Source organism: Leucopleurus acutus (assembly GCF_964270905.1).
Source record: "Leucopleurus acutus genome assembly, chromosome: 4".
NCBI classification, from domain to species: Eukaryota; Metazoa; Chordata; class Mammalia; order Artiodactyla; family Delphinidae; genus Leucopleurus; species Leucopleurus acutus.
The window spans coordinates 14,299,641-14,316,693 of record NC_139146.1 but is presented as its reverse complement, the minus strand read 5'-3'; the positions used below and the strand labels follow the sequence as shown (position 1 = coordinate 14,316,693).

The 17,053-nt window shown below is 38.0% G+C and overlaps 1 protein-coding gene across 1 annotated transcript in view; it reads left to right on the top strand.

Annotated features, from left to right (window-relative positions):
• The first annotated feature begins 1,056 nt into the window (after window positions 1–1,056).
• The window catches only part of HSPA4L (heat shock protein family A (Hsp70) member 4 like), a 50,328-nt gene continuing 34,331 nt past the window's right edge, over window positions 1,057–17,053 (top strand). Inside the window, exons 1-3 of the mRNA XM_082838499.1 lie at window positions 1,057–1,387; window positions 12,097–12,154; window positions 14,121–14,261. Coding sequence (XP_082694625.1) covers window positions 1,281–1,387; window positions 12,097–12,154; window positions 14,121–14,261 — 306 coding nt within the window. The 5' untranslated portion in view covers window positions 1,057–1,280. The remainder of the gene's footprint in view (window positions 1,388–12,096; window positions 12,155–14,120; window positions 14,262–17,053) is intronic.

The following is a 17,053-nucleotide window of genomic DNA, read 5'->3' as shown; positions in this document are numbered from 1 at the left end:
GACAGCCAAACTTCAGGCAGACACAGATGCTGATCAAATGAAGAAAGCAGACAGCTGGGGCAGCGGAGGCTCCTTTTCTGCGGACGAAAGGGCAGAGGCTGGAGGCCACGCACAGGCTTGCTTGGTGTCACGGTGACACACAAGCGTAAGGTTGTTTTCCTGTAAAACTGGTTTTCAGAGGTAAGGGTTAGTGGATGAGACTGCACCTTTTAGGATATGAGGGAAGTTAAACGAAGGGAAAGTTGTCAGTGTGTTGTTTCTTGACATAAGTTTTTTTTGGTATTTCAAGCCCTGGTGAGGCGGAGGAAAAAAAAAAAGTCCCATTGGCTTTCATACCAGACACTCACTTGTGAGGAGAAAAGGACTCCTTCCCCCACGCCCCCGCCCGGGATCGGCGGTGCCCCGTAGGGCGAGGCGAGGCCGCTGTCGGCCGCACAATGGGAGCCACCTCACAGGGGCGGGCGCGGCGCGGCAGGACTGCGGGCGGGCCGGCCGGCGGCACGTGGGCACCTCGGGGCGGCGAGGCCGGCGGGGGTTGGGGGGGAGCCAAGGCTGCGGGCGGGCCCTCGGGGGAAAGAGCGAGGAGGTGGTTGCCGGGTCATCAACCGCCACGCTGCGTGCCCGACACCGGGCAGGCCTGGGCAGTGTCCTGCCCCTGCGACCGGCCGCCCCCGGTTGCCAAAACAATCGGAAGGGGTCCTTCCGAACACGTGGGCAAACCGCCGGCGGCCGCTCTCACCTATACCAGCCGCAGTGCGACCCGCTGCCGCGCGGTGGCGACCGAGCTAGCTAGTTCTGCTTCCCCTCCTCCTCTCCTGCCCGATCCTCCCCGCTCCCCCTTCTCCTCCCTCCCACTCCCGGCGGCCTCAGCCGCCTCCATTTTCCAGATCTTTCTCGAACCCGCAGCTCCTCGGGCAGCCGTTGCCCGAGTGCTGACGGAAGCGGCCGAAGTCGAGGCCGGGAGCAGCCTCGGGCGCGGAGGGGGAGCCGGCGCGCCTCCCCAGCGACCGAACGCGCAGGCGCAGACCCAAGTAACTGCCGGTTGGAGGCGGCCGAACCGCAGTGGAGAGAGACCTGGCTGGAGGAGGCTGCGGCGCGGGCGGCCTCCACCTCCTCCAGGGTTCCCCGACGCGCTGCCCTCGTTTTAATGCGCAGCGACTTCGGGTCATCTCTCCTTTGCTTCTCGTAGGAGTCGCAGTTCCAGGAACAACAGCCTAGAAGAGGACGCGGTCCCCGCACAGAGGGCTTCAGCACCATCCCCCCGACCATTAGGCGGCGGGATGTCTGTGGTCGGCATTGACCTCGGCTTTCTCAACTGCTACATCGCGGTAGCGAGGAGTGGCGGCATCGAAACCATCGCCAATGAGTACAGCGACAGGTGTACCCCGTAAGTGCCTTGTCTGGTCATAACCCTAGGAAACGTCTCCTCCCGACCCTTACGCTTGTCCCGCCCGCTGGTTTCTTCTGATGCGCGGAACTCTGAGATGACAGGTGCAGTGCATCAACTGCGATCTCTAGGGACCGCGGGTTGGCGCGCCCAGGTGGGAGTCGGACGTACTCGCTCCGCACAGCTGCTTTTCCTTCAAGGACAAGGGACTTAACTCGGAAAGCTGGCCCATCTCTCCTTTCTGTACCCACGCCCCCCCTCCCCCCCCCGCCCCACGCCGCCCACCACGCCTCTGTCTGCCGGCGGCCCTGCTTTAGTTTTCGGGAAAGGGATTGGAGTGGTACCACCACGATGTCCGGAACACTGGAGAAAGATCTTTGGTTACCCCTAGTGGGGCTTGTGTGGGATTATTGGCCGCGGGCGGGCATCGCCGCTCGCTCAGTAGAAAAACTGTTTATTCTTTTTTCCCCTCCTGCTTTCCCCATCTGTCAGCGTGACAGCTTTCTCTCAAAAAAAGTAGGAAATGAAAGCTTAGACTGCAAATATCAGAAGATGAGTTGCAAGTTCATCTGACCCAGAAAACCTTTTTTGTTTTTAAAGAAGAGATTGAGATATTCACGTTTTTATCTCAGTGTCCTTGAGAATTCGAGGTAATCGGATCGGTTTCCAGGGGCGTAGGTTAATGGTACATTAATAGGGAGAGAATCAGGGATGGGAGTCGTTGGCCTCAAGTATTGGTAATGTTCATCCATTAAAGGAAAGTGGGGGAGTTAGAACCTACCAAAAGCATATTTCTACAGAATGAACCGTTGGAGAGTCAGAGGCCGCTGCCCTGTATAAGCATGACTGTGAAGTGATTCCATTACAACACTTAACGAAACACTTAGGAGGAGTGGCATTATGTCATGGAAACATGTTTCCATAGTTCCATTGTTTCTCTGATCTGGGAAGTTAGCAAAGAATAGAATTAAGTAAGACAGGGTATGAAAAACTAGCTTCTTATTGTAGACTCCTGTTACCGGTAATTTTATGAGGAAACCAACTGTCCATATCTTATTTCCTATGGAGAGGCAACTAAACATGTTAATTTGACCCTTCTGAATGGTCCAAAATACAATACTTTAAATATAAGACTAATCTTGTCAGTGTTAAGCTAAGCCTTTAAATAATTATATTACTACACTTTTATGAGTAATTTAAATTATGTCAAGGAGATGTTGACGATAGCTTACTTGAATCATTTTGTACTTTGGTCTCTTTCCAAGAATATTCTATAAGGTTTTATACCACGTTTTTCTAGATTATATGCATTACATTTCTTTTACTGAAATTTTGGATCGTTGTATTCTCAAATGTGAGCATAGGTCAGTTAATTTTCATAGTACTGTTAGAACTCTTCTTTTTACATCTTTTTCTGGCTTTTACGCACAATGAGAAGGTGAAGTAGTAATTGTGAACTATTTATGACTTCATCTCTACAACGTTTTGTTTTAAGCCACAGCAGATATGGGCTTCTGCCAGAAAAGGACTAGGAAATTCCACTCTGCTCTTTCAGCAGAGTAAAGGTTAATGGGGGCAGTCTTTGGCTTCAGGGACTTAGCCTATGGAGAAAAAGTGAGAGGTAGGATGGACGTTCCCCTTATCTTTAAAGCCTTATCCTAAAAGGTCATAAACGAGAATTGTAAAATAGATACTGCATTTCCAGGCTCAGAAATCTTAGTAGTGGGTCCATGACTCTTTAAATTTAAAGAGCCTGGCCAAACTTTCAAAGAGAGTTATTTAGAAATTAGGCTGCTTATTTAAGTCTTCTAAAAGTCTCTTTGTTAATATTCTTAAGCACACTGGCAAATTCTGTGTGGCTGAGAGTTAATGATCTTTCTGATTGTAAGAGAGTCACTTCTAATATCTAGATTTAATGAGCCTAATCCAAAGTCGAAAGTTCTAAAGGTGGAAGGACTGTATTCCTAGCTTGTATCAGCAACTCTTCCCTTCTTTCTGTGGCTGTGTACTGTCATTTATCTCAGAAATATGTCTTTTATTGTTACTGAACTAATACTTCACTGTACTCCAGTGTTCTTATACTGTATATTTGCTTTGCAGGGCTTACATTTTTGAGTGAAAACATAGCCCTTTCTGATCCCTAGACATTTATTCGTTAAATGCCTGTCTTGCAAAAAGCATAACTATTAGAGAACCTGTAACTTTTCTAATACACCACAGTGTTTAATAATACACAAAAACTAGCATTTCAAAAAAAATTTTTTTCCATATTCCAGTTGCTGACATCAAGGTAATATGACACAGGTATTTCTGAGATGCAAATACATTATAAAAAGATCCTGTGAGGACTTCCTGGGTAGGCCAGTGTTTAAGACTCCGAGCTTCCACTGCTGGGGGCACGGGTTCGATCCCTGGTCAGGGAACTAATATCCCACGTGACCTGAGGCGAATAGAATAGAATAGATTAAAATAGGATAAAATATTGATAAAAAGGTCCTGTGGAAAAGAGGTAGGAAATGTTTGATTTAGTTGGTTTCAACATCCATACTTTTTCACATTTGTTTCATTCTTTAACAGACTTGATTATGGATTCATGGGAGAATCCCACGTATAAACAAAGAACAATTTAATGAAAAAGATAATTCCTTAAGTTTGGTGTACAATTAAGGGACCAAGGGCAAGTAGTTAAACCTGTTTTTCAGATTCACCTTCTGTAAAGTTGGGAGTGCTTGTACTAGCCTCTCTTATCTCGTGCATAAATTGAAGAGGAAGAAAGAAATTAACATGCATAAATTGAATAAAATATTAACTTATTTTTTCTGAATATTTTCTTATTTAAAATTATTATGCAAATAGTACATGTTTATTGTAGAAATATAGGCATGTTAAAAGATGAAAATGAAAATTATAATTTTTCCATCCAGAAATAAAACTTCCAGATGGTTTTCTCTGTGTGTATTTCAAGGGTAGATTATATTTTATATTCTATTTGGTGTCCTCTTTATATATAAAATATATTTCTATACTATTAGTTTTAGTGTCTGTATAATCATTTCCTTAATTTAATTCATCCCTTATTGGATATTCAGGTTGTTTATATTTTCTTTTTATAAGCAGTGTTGCGATAACTATCTTTATAACTAAATTTTTGACCCTTAATTCCTTCAAATAAGTTCCTAGAAGTAGAATTACTGAGTGTGTACATTCTTAAGGCCTTAGATATGTTTGTATTGCTTGATTAAGTATAGATGTAGGGATTGGAATTTCCATGCTAGACTCAGTTATATCAAAGTGATTAGTTTCACACATGGGAAAAGAAAACTGCAGCCAGAAATCCTCATTCAGTATCAGATTAAAGCATGTGGTCAGCTAAAACATGCTGCCTGCCTGTATTGATAATAGTGATGTCTAGGTGCTAAGCATTGTGTTTGCGCTGTCACACATATCACACCAGTTCTATGAGTTTGATAATACTAGCTATCTTTTTCCGTAAGAAGCCTTAAGCAAAGTTAAGTATCTTGGCCAAGAACTAGTAAGCAGTGAACTGGATTCAGTTTCAGGCTGCTTTGACCCCTGAACCCCAATGTCCTTACATTATCCATTGGCATATGGATGGTATCTATATATTGGGTTCATGGGGGTGTCATGGGACAAATTGTTTGGGCAGTTACTGTAGAGAGAAGGATCTTTAATATCAGTCAAGTCATCTATTTTTGGCTATTTTTTAAGAAGTATTATCTTGTTTTAAAATGTTTTAATATGCTTTTAAGTTATTTTAAGAACATGTAAAAATCTTGTTTCAATTTAGAAATTCATTAAAAAATATGTACACAAAATAAGTTAGTGTAAACCTATGGAGGAAAGTAGTGTGGAAAGACTATAAACTATTAACAATGGATATTTCTTGACAGTAGAATTATAGAGTGTGCTTTTAATACATAGTCTGTAATGTTTTGAATTTTTATGAACTTATTTTACAGTAAGGAAAATGGATCTTTTAATCAAACTATTATTTCAAGACATTTTTGTTAGGTGTACGTATTTGTTTTGTCATCAACATTCTGTAGGATCCGACTTACTGTTCAATTCTCTGTTTTTCTGTCTTCATTACTTTTTCCCTATTTCTTTTCCAGTGTATGTATAATCTGAAAATATGCGAAAATATTATTTATACACTACACCTCAAATATGTGAGATGTCCTCTTCAATGCACAAAAGTAGAAATCACTTCCCTTGGGGTATTGAAAATAAAAATTTTTGTACACAGAAAATGACAAAACTACAGACATTAACAGTGGCTAGTTGGGTAGGAGGACTTTTTATGATAATAGCAGTTTGGAGTAGGAGAATATTTTTGCAGTTTTTTTAATTAAATATTCTTTGTACTATATGAAATGGTTTTGTTTGTATGTTTTACTATTAGCTTACATTAACTTTGATTTAAAATATTTTAAATACTGAAGAATTACATAAAGTAAATCTCCTTTTTCTCTTCCCAGACACCTCCTAAACTTTAGTGTGTTTCTATACATTTGCAAGTATATGTATATAACTGGGATTTTTTTTTTAACGTAGAATTACATTATACATATTTTGCAATTGCTTTTTTCAAAATATACTGTGGACATCTCAGACTTGCTCATATGACTCTAATTTATCTCATCTTTTTAATGGTTGTACAGCATTCAGTTTATCTATACACTACCATTAGTGTACATTTCAAAATATTTTGCTGTTGACAAACAAAGTTCAATGAACAGCTTTCCCACACCCTTCTTTTTTTAAAAAATGAAATTGTGCCTAAAGGAGTGGGTGGGCAGGTATCTCACACTTAAGCACGGCCAAAGCTAGAACTATAAAATCTTTTAGTATGAATATTATGCACGAAACAAAATGAATCTCCAGTCATTGCTTTGAATTTGTGGGTGACAAATTCTGAAAAGTTTCTAGAAGTCAAGGAATGATAGGTACAAATTACATAATATCTATTACGAGTTGAAGGTGTTTCATGTCATTGGTAGTCTTTTTAGTATGTGATCACTAAAATACAAATTAATGACCATAGCCATGTTCTAATAAAACTTAATTTGCAAAAATAAGTGGCAAGGGGTAATTTGCAAACCTCTGTTCTAGGCAGTCATAATCAAAAGACTTAAAATTACTGTGCATGGATATTTGTCTTTGAACTGATGAATTTTAAGTAAGATAGTCAGCTTTTAAAATAATGTATCTAATCTAATAATTAATCTAAATAAACAATATGTCTCATTTAATGTATCTAATCAGCTTTTTAATTATTGTGTCTACCTATATAAATGTCTGTGATTTCTGTTAATGGGTTCAAGTTATAAACTAATTTGTGAATTATGCTTACTAGAAGCGTTTGGAAACTATTAAAGGAATTTTTATTATTTTTATCTGTTAAAATGTTTTATGCATTGTCCATATTGAAAGATTTGAAAGTTTATATTATTACTAAATCATATATGCCTAGAAGTTTTATACTTTTAAGTAGCAAGCTAAAAAGGAAATGGCAACAATCAGTCCTTTTGAGAACATTCCTCCCCCACCCCTTCTAGGGCAACTTTTTTCCAGATAGTTAATTTTGAGAAATAATAACTAGATGTTTTCTTTACTGTCAAACTCTCAGATCCCTTAATTTGTTTATAGGCATTGAAACACTCTAAGAATGTTGTCTCCAAGTTATTTGAACCACTAAGGAATCATTTTGTACAGAACACTATTTGGGAAATGATGCAGTAGTTCTCAGCTGGAGGAGATGTTGTCCCCTAGGGCGTATCTGACAATATCTGAAGATATTTTGGTTGTCACACGGGGAGGGGGAAAGGAGGAGTGCTACTGGCTTCCAGCAGGTAGAGGCCAGAGATGCTCCTGAAATCCTCTAGTGCACAAAATAGCCCCACTCCCTCAAAAAAAATTAGCCCCAAATGTCAGCAGTACCAAGGTTGAGAAACCCTGCTCTATAGACATCTTGGCAACCATATCAGCGGTTGACAATTTGATTCAGAGCCAAATTGGCCATGCAAGGAGCGGACCTTTTGATTTAAACTAATTGATTGTCCTCTCATATCATTAATTCAGCTATTGTATTTCTTAGCATCTACTCAATGATAGCCAAAGAGGCTATAAATAGTAATTCTGGTCTCATGGGACTGGCAAGGGAAAGCAGAGATTTCTAAAAATAGGGCTATTTTTAAAGTGTAAATGGTAAGATCAGGAGGTTTTGAATCCTTTGCTTTATAAAGAAGCAAACAAATTTAGTGTTGCCCTCTTAGGTGAGAAGTTTCATAGTCTATTGGCAGTATGTGTTTTCTCCAACCTAACCATGCCTTGGCTTTATAAAAATAGGCTTTATAAGAGAGACAGAAAGTTAATCTTAGATTTTAAGGGAAAATACAAGTACATCTTTCTTAAAGTAATATCCTGTCATTTGATTTTTATGCCCCTCCTCTACTAAAAGTGATATAGGACATTCAGAAGCTTTGCTTATTTGTTTAGAGTTTTGTGGCATTCTTTGAGAATCTAAGACTACCACTGTGGTGGCAACATCAGACTGGATATAATATATTTAAGCTGCATTGTGAACTCTCCTTTTTTTTTTCTTTTAGGTATAAAATGGAATTTCTAAATAGTAGTTGAAATAATATATAAAAAGTATAATATAATTGGATTATGTGATACATAGTTGGATAAACTGTTGAATATCCTTTTCTATAAGAACTTTTATATCAACCTAATATGTGTGTAATTTCCTTGGTATTACTAAAGGTCAGGTAAAAGTGTTGAAAGAGAATAGGTATTTAACTTATTTTGATTTTTCTGAGAATCCTTGGCAGGTATTTATTTAATGGCTGTGTTCTAGAATCTTTTTGGAAAAAAAAAATTGAAGGAAGGAATTTGAAGAACTTTAGTATGTGAGGACAATTTTCTCTGTATTGAAACAGTATTTCCAAGTTGTAACATTAAATTTTTAAACTTTAAAAGTTCTCTGCTTTTAACCTAAAAGAATATCTGATAATGATAACTGTTTAGCTTTCCTTGTGAAGTGATACAGGTGCAAAACATATTTCAGTGAATACAGCACTTAATAAATGATAGTTGAATCAATCTTATTTGGAACTAAGTGTTCTAACAAGTTAAACTCTTGAGAATCAACCTAAGAATAAGATTTTCTGTGCATTGAAATGTTGGTAGCCTCGTATTGAAAAAAGTATTCAGAAGTGTATCCAAATAATGGAGTTGAGAGTAAGATGAACTATAAACAGGCTAAGAGATAGCAAATCCATGTTTTCTCTGATGAGTTTTAGGGTGGAATGCCAACCATCCGCGTGGATTGCTATATCAGGTATGCAGATATCTACTCTGGCAAAGACTGTGTTGAATCAAGGAGTTATTTGCAAGAGAAATGAAGATGTCACCTGAACCACTGATTCTTACTATATCCTGTTTTGGCCAGATCACAATTAAAAGTAACTTCCATTTCGTTCATCTGTTCATCACATTTAACATTTTAGTCCTACATATATATCTGCTTGGATGTCTCAAAGGTACCTCAATCTCAACATGTCCAAAATAGAACTTGTGAAAGTCCATCCCCAAACGTGTCTCTCTTACAGTGTTTTCTGTCCCATTGCATGGCACCACTATCTACCCTCTTAAACAAACTGGAAACCTAGACATTATTCTTGATACCTCTTCCTATTATGTATTCCAGCACTGTTCAATAAAAATAAATATAATGTATATGAGCCACATACATAATTTTAAATGTTCTAGTAGTTACATTAAAAAGCTAAGAAACAGGCAAAGTTTTAATATGCTTGATTAAATCACTATATTTAGAATCTTATTTCAACATGTAATCAGTGTTTTAAAATTAATGAGATATTGTAACATTTCTTTTTAAATTTTAAATCTTCAAAATCCAGAGTGTATTTCACACTTAAAATAAATACATCCAATTCAGATTAACTGCACTGGAGCTCCAGTGTCACAGTTGGTTAGCGCGAGGTACTTATACAGCCTAGCTGCGTTTCATGTGCCTGATAGCCACGTGTGTCTGGTGGCTGCCAGATTGCACCGCGAAGACCTAGTTCATCACAAAGTCCTTTGAGTTTTAGCTCCTAAAATCTCTTAATTCCTTTTCCTTCTGTCTCAGCTGCTACTATACTGATAGAGATTATTGATAACTTCTAGCCCTCCTCCCATTCCTGTAGTCAAAATGATCTCCACCAGGGCTTCCCTGGTGGCACAGTGGTTGAGAGTCCGCCTGCCGATGCAGGGGACACGGGTTCGTGCCCTGGTCCGGGAAGATCCCACATGCTGCGGAGCGGCTAGGCCCATGAGCCATGGCCACTGAGCCTGCGCGTCCGGAGCCTGTTCTCTGCAACGGGAGAGGCCACAACAGTGAGAGGCCTGCGAACCCCCCCCGCCCCAAAAAAATGATCTCCACCAAACACTCCCCTAATTGAATCCATCATCATTTACTCTTCCTTCAAATCTCATCACTTTCTCCGATAAGCCATTCCTGATCCTATTTTAGGTCAATTCGTGCTGTTGCACCATGTGTACCCGTTTTTGTACCACCTAGTTTACTTTCACTTGTGACTCTATAGCAATATAAGTTCCAAGGGAGCCAAACGATGTCTGACTTTTTTCCCCTTATTATTATAGCTTTAGTACCCAACAGAGTGCCAGGCATGTAGTAGTTACTCAGCATTCATCTGTTAAATTGACTGAGTGAACTTAACTGCTTGCCTTCCCTGAAAAATCCTGTGTCCCCAGTATAACAATATCTTGTTCAGCCCTTGAAAAGCACTGTTCTGGGATCTTTTTTTTTTCCACTTTGTATTATATGTAAGCATGGAGTGTTCATTCTATTATTCAAAAGCCTTTAATGAACTCTCATAACCTACTGAAATATATTTCAAATTTATAATATATCATTTGAGACACTGTATAATCTGGCCCTCTGATGTATCTACCAAAATGTCCTATGAAACTAGAGAAGTTGTATTCTTCCTAGTCTCCAAGTGAGCATTAACCTTAGGAGCCATCTTCCCTTTCTTTCAGCAAGTACCTTGGTTATGTACCAGATGTCTAGACCAGTGCTATCCAGAACTTTCTATTCTACAGTGTATGTTCTATGTATTTTCTGTTCTCTGCATATCCAGTAGCCATATGTAGCTGTTAAGCACTTGGCTCTTGAGCCCTTGAAATGTGACTAATGCTGAGGAACTGAATTTTTAATTTTAGTCAATTTAAATTTTACTAGCTACATGTGGCTAGTGGCTACCATATTGGATAGTGCAGATCAAGGCAATGGGACATACATTATCTACCTACATGGCGTTCACATCCTACTGTGGAGATAGTAAAAAAATAAATTGTATCAGATGGTGATACATTATGGAGAAGAATAAAATTGGGGAAACAGGAGATGTATGTATTGGGGAGGAGCAAGAATGTTATTTATATAAGATAGAGAAGGTATCTCGGATAAGCTGACATTTGAGCCAGAGACATGAAAGAAGTGAGAGCTCATGGCATGTGTTCCAGAAAGAGAGAACAGCGTGTACAAAGCCCCTGATGCAGAAATGTGCTTGCCCTCTTCCAGAAATAGCAAGGAGACCTGTGTACCTAGATTGAAGTTCCAGAGTAGAGCAGCTAAGAACCAAACCATGAAGGGCTTTATTGGCTGTTGGGGAGATAGGACACCATTGAAGGGTTTTTAGCAGAGGAGTTTGTCTTTAAGAGGATCACTCAGGCTGTCATATTGAAAATAGACAGATACTGGGAATGTCCTTTTCCACAAAACAGATACATATTAAAATGCTTTCTTTTCTTTCAAGTCTTAATTCAGAAATCACATCTTCCACCTGCTTTTCCTAAGCCTTATTATCTAGAAGTGATTATTCTCTTTTTTTGCTAGTATCATTCATAATTTTATTTTATATGTTGATTTTCTTTTGATAGACTATATTCTCCAAGCATAGTGATTGTAGCTAGTATACACACAATGCCTGTAAATATTTTTTGATTGAATGAATAACTACCTGTAATTACAACTGAAACCATGGAAACATTTTCTCGAATCACAACATGAAATTTTTTTTTGAAGGTTTTTTTTGATAAAAATGTTACTCTACACTTGTTTTTATAAGCCGAATTACATTTGCAGTAATAAAAGCAACAGTCATATTGTTCAAAGCATTTCCCTATACTCACTCACTTAATCTTCACACAACTCTATGAGTAGGTATTATTATCAACACTATCTTCTTGATGGGAAGCTGAGGCAAATAATGGTTAGGTAATTTCTACAAGGTTACTCAGCTGTTAATGGGCAGAGCCAGGATTTAGATCCAAGGAGCCTGGCCTTACTAAATACAGTTAGTCTTTTTAGTAAGTCATAGACCAGTAGAATTTGAAAAACAATTTTGGGACCAATACAGTGTTGCCAAGTATTAGCCCATTAAGAAAAATTCTAACCTTTATTCTGACCACTATTCTATTACTTAAGAAAGTTTAAAAATATGTAAAATTCTGATTTCAGTAACCTATTTTTTTGAGTTATACATAATTATATTCATTCCTTTAATTCATTTTTATATAGAGAGAAGCAGAGTAATAGCACATTAGTATAAAAATAACCTTGAGAACAAACTTTTTGTTTTTTTCCTGTTTAGAGCCTGTATATCTTTGGGATCAAGAACGCGAGCCATTGGAAATGCAGCTAAGAGCCAGGTAAATTGTTCCTGTAGATGTTTTGACTTACAGGCAGAGTTAACTTCATATTGGTAACTAAGCTCCCATTTTATGTACTTGAGAGTGAAAAAAGAGAATAAAGAAGATGACTGGTCCTTATATCTTTGTATCTTATTAGATATGTTTTGTTTTGGGTTGTAAAATATTTCTTGAATTTTATTTTAAAAACATCTTAGTTGTGAAGTCAGAGTATGCTACCAAATGGCGTCAGTTTTTCCTTGTATGGTCACTTTCTATGAGGGATATCCTCCTATCTAGAATATATACTTCTACAACAAGTGAATGATGTCTTTGTAAAAGAAGGTGGGGAAAAATGGAGAAGCTAATATCCAGAGTAATCCTCTGTGGCTACTATTTTACTACTACTTTACATGGAATCTGTTTAAGTATTTATATTTCTAGGCTTCTGAAATCCGTTTGCATAAAACATTCACTTTTAACATTCCATGCTATAGGTTCATCTTCCTTGGACTTTGTTTATTACCATGAACCAAAACCCTTAACAATTATTTCTTACATTTTAATATATACCTGAGTCTTCTTTATTACAAAATAAGTCTGTTTAATGGGGCATTTTTCCTCATGACTTTTTGTACTCAATTATTCAATTGACTTCATTTATCCACGAATTTTTGCTTATGATTTTTTTAAATCAAGATTGTCTTACAGTTGGCCTGTGTATGAATGTGTTTTTTTCTTTCTTTTCCATTTTCATATTACATATAAACAAATGTTGTTTGTGCCAAAAGGACCCCTTCACTAAAGTTTACATCTCGTATTCTGGCTGATCTTCTTCTTCTTCTTTTTTTTAAATTTTCCTTATTTTGGGGGGCTGCGTTGGGTCTTAGTTGCGGCACACAGGATCTTCGATGAGGCATGCGGGATCTTTTCATTGCGGTGCTCGGGCTTCTCTCTAGTTGCAGCTTGCGGGCTTCTCTCTAGTTGTGGCATGCCAGCTTTCTCTCTCTAGTTGTGGTGCATGGGCTCTCTGGCTCCAGAGCGTCTGGGCTCTGTAGTTTGCGGCACATGGGCTCTCTCGTTGAGGCGCGCAAGTTCAACAGTTGTGTCGTGTAGGCTTAGTTGCCCCGCGGCATGTGGGATCTTAGTTTCTTGACCAGGAATCGAAGTCGTGTCCCCTGCATTGGAAGGCAGATTCTTTAACCACTGGACCACCAGGGAAGTCCCCTGGCTGATGTTCTAAGTGTATCGTAGACCTCAGACTCTCTGAAGAAAGCAAACTATGAGTTACTTCTCCAAAAAAGCTAAAGAGATCAACATGGTAATTCAGCATCCCAGTAGTTTTCATCTCATAACTGAAGATCAAGATCTACTTGGCTTTAAAGATCACTGAGAGGGAAGCAACTGGATCTCAATAATATTCTATAGTTTGAACTACATGTTCTAGTTAAAGAAAAAAATTACTTTGCCAAAATACAAGCTATTTACAAATTAAGACACTTTAACTTAGCATCATGTTACATGGAAGGAGTTTTAATTTACCAGCCTAGGAGCAGTTTTCAGCAGTGGAAGCAACATAGTACCACAAAGAATAAGATATTGAGAGTAAAAGAAGAACATGGCAATAAAAAACATAGTTTAAATAAAAACACAAATGAAAGTGGAAAGAAAGAAATCAAAGATACTACTTTAGTAGCCCAAAAGTGTTGAAGAAAGCCAGAAATGAGTTGTAGATAGATTTTCATTGTATTATTTGAAAAGTTTTAAAGTTTTCTTTTTTGAATCTAACATTCCTAAGGTAGGAGCAGAGTTGGAGGGGCAATAGTGTAATTTTTCTATCAATTAGAAACCAGAAGAATGAATGATTGTGTGTGATTCTGAACTTGGATATGTAGGATAAGGAGATTTGGTGATTCTCAAGTATTAGCATAGTGTTTATTTTGCATTAATTAAGTAATTGATAAATAAAAGTGTTTACTGCCAACAGATAATCACGAATGTAAGAAATACAATTCATGGTTTCAAAAAGCTTCATGGGCGATCATTTGATGATCCTGTTGTGCAAACTGAAAGGATCAGGCTTCCCTATGAGCTGCAGAAGATGTCTAATGGAAGTGCAGGAGTTAAGGTAAGCTTATATTCCCAGAATGCAAACATATGTTCAAATTAAAGAAACCAAATATGATAATATTGCCTGTTTTTAAATATTTAAAAATTTTTTAATTTAACTCCTTTCCTCTGGATGCAGTACCTTTATACCAAAAATACAGGCAGTTTTCGTAATATGCTTTAGTGAATGCAAAAAAAGAATCTGATTTAGAATAATAATCTTTTTAATCCAAATACTTTTATTGTCAAGAAAAAAGGATTATTATTTGGAGAACTTTCAGAGGTGAACCACTTTTAAGGAATAAAGGCAGATGTGATTTAGAAAAATAGACCCCAAAAGTATGTTAATTTCTATAATGAGCTTTCTCTAATTTAGAAGAATCTTATAACATATTACAGAAGTATTAAAGCAAACTCTTCTTCCAAGTAAGAGATGGATTCTGAATTTTTACTTCTACATCCTGAGACAGAAAGTTATAGATTGGTTAACAAAAACTAACAGAATACCCCAAACCACAGAGTTACTATATGGCTCAGCAATTCTACTCTTAGGTATATACACAAGAGAATTGAACCATATGTGCACACAAAAGTTTGTACACTAATGTTCATAATAGCATTATTTATAATAGCCAGAAAGTGGAAACAACCCAAGCGTCCATCAGCTGATGAGTGGATAAACAAAATGTGGTATAGCTATTCAATGGAATATATTATTTGGCCATAAAAAGGAGTGAAGTACTGATACGTGCTACAACATGGATGAACCTTGAAAACATGCTAACTGGAAATAAGGCAGATATAAAAGGCCGCATATTGTATGATTCCATTTTTATGGCTATCCAGAATCAGGCAAATCAATAGACATGGAAAACAGATGTGTGGTTGCTAGGAGTTAAGGGTAAGGGGGAATGGGTGAATCTACTACTACTACTGCTAACGGGTCACTCTTTTTAGGGTGATGAAAATGTACTACAGTTAATGGTAATCAGTGTACAGCTTTGAATAGACTAAAAACCACTGAATTATATACTTCAGAAGGATAAACTTTATGTGATATGAATTATATCTCAAAGTTAAAAATTTTAATAGCTGATTTTAAACTTGATATTTATTTCCATGTTTAGAAGAGGGTTCTGACTACAGGATGGATGATGAGTTGTAGTAAGGAGACATGAGACTTACAATAGTTCAAAAAAGACACCATGACAGATTAAAGACAAGTTGAAAAATGGTGAAATTTTTGGATCAGGAGGTGAAATTTGTGGATCAGGAGTTTCTGACTAGGAAGCTGGATGGGTCATGATAGCAATAAATGAGATAAAGAATAATATTCACATGTCCTTTAGATATGATAACTTCTGGTTAATGACTCTTTGTGGAGCAGTTTTATTCTAAACTACTTAAATTCTTTTGCTTTTATTCTTTCAAAAGAAAATTAAAAATTATGCTTTGTGAGTAGTTTGATAAAAACAAAATAAATTATTTTTACAGAAAGCCAAAACCTAATTTTTTTGACATATAACATTGTATTAATTCAGGTGTACAACATAATGATTCAATATATGTATACATTCAGAATGATCACAGTAAGTCTAGTTAACATCCATCACTGCACAATTATTTTCCCCTCTGATGAGAACTTTTACCATCTACTCCATAACTTTCTCTATCTTTTTTTGCCCTCTAGTTTTGGTGGCCATGTCTTATGAAAGAATGCACTAGAAGTAAAGTCTTCTCTTGTTGCAGAGCACAGACTCTAGGCATGCGGGCTTCAGTAGTTGTGGCACGCAGCCTCAGTAGTTGTGGCACATGGGCTTAGTTGCTCCACTGCATGTGGGATCTTCCCGGACCAGGGCTCGAACCCGTGTCCCCTGCATTGGCAGGCAGATTCTTAACCACTATGCCACCAGAGAAGTCCGAAGTAAAGTTTTAACACCTTGTATGTCTTTTTTTTTTTTTTTTTTTTTTTTGGCCAGGCTGTGCAGCTTGCAGGATCTTAGTTCCCCCATCAGGGATTGAACCAAGGCCCACAGCAGTGAAAGCGCCAAGTCCTAACTACCGGACCACTAGGCCAAAACCTAATTTTTAAGTGATACAATTTTTATACAGTCATAGTGAGTGCATGTAAGCTAGTTGAAGAGGCTTTGAAAACGTTAATCAGTCCTGTGTCAAACTAAGTTTCTTCATCTTTTGAAGACTGAAGATCTTTAGCATTCAACTTCTCAAGCATTTTATCCACTTATTTTTTCTGACATTTGTTTGAATAAACGTTGATGTTTATTTCATCTAACTTTTATATTATTTTTAAAAATACTGTACTGTTGTGCCTCCTATAATCAGACTAAGACACATGGGTACTTGATTCATTTTCCCTTGTTTCAATGTGCTTGATTTCTTCCCATGTTTAAAGACAGTAATTTCATGTAATGCTTGGTTTTGAACTTACTTGTAAATTGATATGGAAACAAATGACTATCAATTTTAAGTCTGTTTCAAAGTAAATTTTATATAATTATTTGTTTTGTTTTGTTTTTGTTTTTGTTTTTGCGGTACTCGGGCCTCTCACTGTTGTGGCCTCTCCCGTTGCGGAGCACAGGCTCCGGACGCGCAAGCTCAGCGTCCATGGCTCACAGGCCTAGCCGCTCCGCGGCATGTGGGATCTTCCCGGACCGGGGCACGAACCCACGTCCCCTGCATCGCAGGCGGACTCTCAACCACTGCGCCACCAGGGAAGCCCCTATATAATTATTTATACATACTTATACACTTATATACAAACATGCATTGTGCTGCTTGAGAAGTTCTTTA